Source organism: Haliotis cracherodii, unplaced genomic scaffold (assembly GCF_022045235.1).
Source record: "Haliotis cracherodii isolate W230 unplaced genomic scaffold, xgHalCrac1.p SCAF_13, whole genome shotgun sequence".
In the NCBI taxonomy this organism is placed as follows: Eukaryota; Metazoa; Mollusca; class Gastropoda; order Lepetellida; family Haliotidae; genus Haliotis; species Haliotis cracherodii.
This window is the reverse complement of record NW_027266268.1, coordinates 18191936-18197875: the sequence shown is the minus strand read 5'-3', so window position 1 is coordinate 18197875 and position 5940 is coordinate 18191936. Positions and strand designations below refer to the sequence as shown.

Genomic DNA, 5940 nt, shown 5'->3' with positions numbered 1-5940 from the left:
TTTCACGTATTGAGCGGAGGCTCACAGCCACCAAGGTGTGTTCAGCCATGATCTTACAGACTTACATTAGTTTCAGGCTTTTTAACGCTGGTCTCGTTTTTCTAGTTTGCAATATGTGACCAGAAAACACGGGAATGCCACACTTGTGATGTGTCGGTTTGGTCAGCCATTGGCCATATTTGGGGATAGAATTGATGAATGACCAATCAAAGTGTTGAAATATACATCACCACCTACCGAAATAAACTATCAAGAGGACAGAACTACAGGATCACATGTCGAATTACCAACTGTTGAAATATACCTTGCCATCTGACACGTTCGCTAAAAAGTGATAATGATACGATTGGTATATGCATGATTTACGACTTAAGGGTGAGTGAGTGAGTCAGTAACGCTTTTTTGAACAGTATTCCAGTTATATCACGGTGTCAGCATATTGTGAGGGGAAAGGCCGAAGCGATGCAGCTCTTCGATATTTACCACATTGGTGAAACCAACGAGAACGATGTTGGTGCTGACGAACATTTCTGGCAAGCATCTCTGATCTACATACTTTGGTGAAGTGTTTACTTTGGCTTATGTCTACAGTGAATAGTCTGATTCCCGTACGTTGCATTGATATATCTATTTGTAGTTATGATGTGATTGAAGATCATGGGTAGAATAGTTCTTCATCAACCCATGCTTGTCATAAAAGGCGACTGTGCTTGTCGTAAGAGGCGACTAACGGGATCGGGTGGTCAGGCTAGCTCACTTGGTTCATGCATGTCATCGTATCCCAATTGCGTGGATCGATTCTCATTATGTCAAGCACTGGAAATAGTGATGATATCAGGTGTTTGCGAAAAGGTGAGCGTATCCTGCCCACCGCTGGAACCCGTCTCAAACACATGCAAAGGTCAACCTATGTCTGTTGGTCAGCTAAAATGGTACGTTGAGTTGTTCTGCACGCACAGCTTGCCATTGTTCTGCATGTACATGTTGTCATTGTTCTGCACGTACAGCTTGTCATTGTTATGCACGTACAGCTTGCCATTGCTCTGCACGTACAGCTTGCCATTGTTGTGCACGTACAGCTTGCCATTGCTCTGCACGAATAGCTTGCCATTGTACTGCACGTACAGCTTGTCATTGTTATGCACGTACAGCTTGCCATTGCTCTGTAAGTACAGCTTGCCATTGTTGTGCACGTACAGCTTGCCATTGCTCTGCACGAATAGCTTGCCATTGTTCTGCACGTACAGCTTGTCATTGTTCTGTAAGTACAGCTTGCCATTGCTCTGCACGTACAGCTTGCCATTGTTATGCACGTACAGCTTGTCATTGTTCTGTAAGTACAGCTTGCCATTGTTCTGCACGTACAGCTTGCCATTGTTCTGCACGTACAGCTTGCCATTGTTCTGTAAGTACAGCTTGTTACTGTTCTGCATGTACAGCTTGTCATTGTTCTGCACGTACAGCTTGCCATTGTTATGTAAGTACAGCTTCACATTTTCCTGCACGTACAGCTTGCCATTGTTCTGCACGTACAGTTTGCCATTGTTCTGCACGTACAGCTTGCCATTGTTCTGCACGTACAGCTTGCCATTGTTCTGCACGTACAGCTTGCCATTGTTCTGTAAGTACAGCTTGTCACTGTTCTGCATGTACAGCTTGTCATTGTTCTGCACGTACAGCTTGCCATTGTTATGTAAGTACAGCTTCACATTTTCCTGCACGTACAGCTTGCCATTGTTCTGCACGTACAGCTTGCCATTGTTGTGCACGTACAGCTTGCCATTGTTCTGCACGTACAGCTTGCCATTGTTCTGCACGTACAGCTTGCCATTGTTCTGTAAGTACAGCTTGTCACTGTTCTGCATGTACAGCTTGTCATTGTTCTGCACGTACAGCTTGCCATTGTTATGTAAGTACAGCTTCACATTTTCCTGCACGTACAGCTTGCCATTGTTGTGCACGTACAGCTTGCCATTGTTGTGCACGTACAGCTTGCCATTGCTCTGCACGAATAGCTTGCCATTGCTCTGCACGTACAGCTTGCCATTGTTATGCACGTACAGCTTGTCATTGTTCTGTAAGTACAGCTTGTCACTGTTCTGCATGTACAGCTTGTCATTGTTCTGCACGTACAGCTTGCCATTGTTCTGTAAGTACAGCTTGTCACTGTTCTGCATGTACAGCTTGCCATTGTCCTGTAAGTACAGCTTGTCACTGTTCTGCATGTACAGCTTGCCATTGTTCTGTAAGTACAGCTTGTCACTGTTCTGCATGTACAGCTTGCCATTGTTCTGTAAGTACAGCTTGTCACTGTTCTGCATGTACAGCTTGCCATTGTTCTGCACGTACAGCTTGTCACTGTTCTGCATGTACAGCTTGCCATTGTTCTGCATGTACAGCTTTTCAATGTTCTGCAAGTACAGCTTGCCATTGTTCTGTAAGTACAGCTTGCCATTGTTCTGCAAGTACAGCTTGCCATTGTTCTGCACGTACAGCTTGCCATTGTTCTGCACGTACAGCTTGTCACTGTTCTGCATGTACAGGTCGTCATTGTTCTGCATGTACAGGTCGTAATTGTTCTGCATGTACAGCTTGTTATTGTTCTGCATGTACAGGTTGTCATTATTCTGCACGTACAGCTTGCCATTGTCCTGCACGTATAGGTTGTCATTGTTCTGCATGTACAACTTGTCATTGTTCTGCACATGCAGCTTGCCATTGTTCTGCACGTACAGGTCGTCATTGTTCTGCACGTACAGGTCGTCATTGTTCTGCACGTACAGCTTGCCAATGTTCTGCACGTACAGCTTGTCATTGTTCTTAAGAACAGCTTGCCATTGTTCTACACGTACAGCTTGCCATTGTTCGGCACGTACAGGTCGTCATTGTTCTGTAGGTACAGCTTGCCATTGTTCTGCACGTACAGGTTGTCATTGTTCTGCATGTACAACTTGTCATTGTTCTGCACGTACAGCTTGCCATTGTTCTGCACGTACAGCTTGCCATTGTACTGCACGTAAAGGTCGTCATTGTTCTGCACGTACAGCTTGCCAATGTTCTGCACGTACAGCTTGTCATTGTTCTTAAGAACAGCTTGCCATTGTTCTACACGTACAGCTTGCCATTGTTCGGCACGTACAGGTCGTCATTGTTCTGTAGGTACAGCTTGCCATTGTTCTGCACATACAGCTTGCCATTGTTCTGCACGTACAGCTTGCCATGGTTCTGCACGTACAGGTCGTCGTTGCCATTAGTCTTCAAGTTACTATTGACCGGCACGTTCTCATTAATATACTGCTTCCACTGGTCTACAATTCCGTATGCTGCTCTGGTCTGAACGTTCATGTTAAATACAAGGCAGCCACTGACCAGAGGTGAGCGTGAAGATACCATGATGTGGCACAATGGGAAGGATGTCTGTGTCGAACGTTTGAGTAAGTTAAACGTTTCTCTACTGCCAGTCGGAATCATTCTTAATTCGAGTACACTGGTACTTACACGTCTCTTTCAATACACTTCTCAGATGACCTAAATGCCAAACCGTCTGACCTCCGGTATCGATTGTCCGAGCTGACCCATATAACGGATGAAATCGTCAATAACTGACGAAACTGTTCTTGTAACACTATATGTCTTTTTACCCCCAAAAGTATGTATCACATTGCATTCGAAATTGTTGAAATAAAACAAAAAAAAGAATACTGATACAGTAAACTACGGTTATAACGAACTCAAAGGGACTACTAATTTTAGTTCGTTATAACCGTAGTTCGTTATAAACATATATACAGCATAACTACAGCAAATAGTCGGGACCAAAAAGTAAGTTCGTTATATCCGTCAGTTCGTTAAAAGCGTGTTCGTTATAACCGTAGTTTACTGTAATATATTTATCCAAATATGACAAGGCACAATTTCAGCAAGCTTTATTCCCACAAGTTCAGTGAACATACTATATTTAGCAATTCAAGCGACATAACCTTTTCCATGTTAATAAGAAAAAACAGAGTTCATTTGTACGATTCTGACTATCTCATAAGCATGTGGTAATGAATTACTATCAAATAGTGTTCGTGAAAAGGCGAGCGTATCCTGTCCAGCCGGTAAACAAAACACTTTACAACCTTGCGTCGTGATACGACGGGATATATTAACAAATTCCTGTACAATGGAAACGAATTAGAAAACATCACCGAGTGTCTTTTGCTATCACATAAATACTCTTACAACAAGTAGGTGGGTGGGTAGCCTAGTGGTTAAAGCGTTCGCCCGTCACGCCGAAGACCCCGGTTCGATTCCCGTCATGGGCACAAGGTGTGAAGCCTATTTCTGGTGTCCCCCGCCGTGATATTGCTGGAATATTGCTAAAAGCGGCGTAAAACCATACGCACTCACTAACACTTTAAACAGATAAAGATCATGAAATATAATACAAAGATAGGTGTTGACGACAAACATCGTATGCAAGAACCTCCTGTCGGTACAACTTAACGCCAAAACACGTCTTAAATTTCACGTGCCTCACGCGGCAGCGCCACACACGTGCGTAGACTGTCACTGATCTTGGGAGTTTCACTTGATTTAATGCATTGTTTGTGTATGAACAAGTGATGCGGCGTCTGCATAGCGCTGAGCGTCTACTGGCTACCGGCATGCCAGTAACTGTGACAAATACGTCCAATGTTTCACAGCCTGTGGATAACATACAGTGGAACAGGTAAATGTTTCACAGCCTGTGATTAACATACATGTACAATGGAACAAGTACCACCAAACCCTAAATGCTGACAATCGACCTCGTTCAGAGCGTCCCAGGTCAAGAACATGAGTGCAGGATCGATTGAAACAGAGCTCAAACGTTTTGTGCCGCTCCTTATAAATCGTCATATGGCTAACAGACGTCAATGGTTTACTCGACGTCGAGACTGGGGTAATCGTCGTTGGTCACATGTCATGTTTTCAGATGAGTCCTTATTCACTTTGCACTTCCTTGATAAGCGTGGTCGACGACGTCAAAATGAACGTCAAGCCAATGTCAACTTGAGACATTATGACAGATTTGGCGGTGGATCGGTCATGGTGTTGGGTAGCATCATTATGACTGAGCGAAGTCCACCCCATATTGTGCAAGGAAGGGTCACTGGACAGTACTAACGGGACAACATACTGACACCCTTTGCTGTTCCGTTTGCATGGCGTGTGGGTCGAAGTTTTGTGTTTCAGGACGACCACGCCCGTGCTCATCGTGCTCGAGACCCGTGAAGATCCGGGGTAGAATAGGTCTTCAGCAACCTATGCTTGCCGTGAAAGGCGACTATGCTTGTCGCAAAAGGCGACTAACGGGATCGGGTGGTCAGGCTCGCTGACTTGGTTGATGCATATCATCGATCCCAATTGCGCGGATCGATGCTCATGATATCAATCACTGGGTTGTCTGGTCCAGACTCGATTATTTACAGACCGCCGTCATATAGCTGGAACATTGCTGAGTGCGGCGTAAGACAACAAACCAACCAACCAATCATCGTGCACGAATCTGTGTTAAGCCCATTTCTGGTGTCCCCCGCCGTGATATTGCTGGAATATTGCTAAAAGCCGCGTAAAACCATACTCACTCACTCACTCGTGCACGAATCGTCAATGCTCACCTCATTATAGGTGCCATGGTCAGCAATGAGCTCAGATCTCTCCCCCATTGAACGCGTCTGAGACATGAAAGGGAGACGTGTGCGTCAACGTCATTGGCCGCCGACCACGTTGGCTGAACTTGGTCAGGCTCTGCAAGAAGAGTTGGAACAGACTCTCTCAAATCGCCGTAGGGAGACTCATTCGCAGTATGCTTCATCGAGTAATGAATGTTTAATCGTGGCGGTATTCCGCACTACTGATACAAAAACGTCAACTGTGAAATTCTTACCCCTAATCTTACCCCTAACATCT

The 5940-nt window shown here is 44.8% G+C and overlaps 1 protein-coding gene across 1 annotated transcript; it reads right to left on the bottom strand.

The window, feature by feature from the left end:
* Positions 1-920: 920 nt before the first annotated feature.
* LOC139458487 (titin homolog) lies at positions 921-3345 on the bottom strand. The gene is made up of 2 exons (XM_071239925.1): positions 3123-3345; positions 921-2842 (listed from the first exon to the last, which is right to left on the bottom strand). Exons 1-2 carry the CDS (start codon positions 3343-3345, stop codon positions 921-923), a joined length of 2145 nt encoding a protein of 714 aa, XP_071096026.1.
* Positions 3346-5940: the final 2595 nt, after the last annotated feature.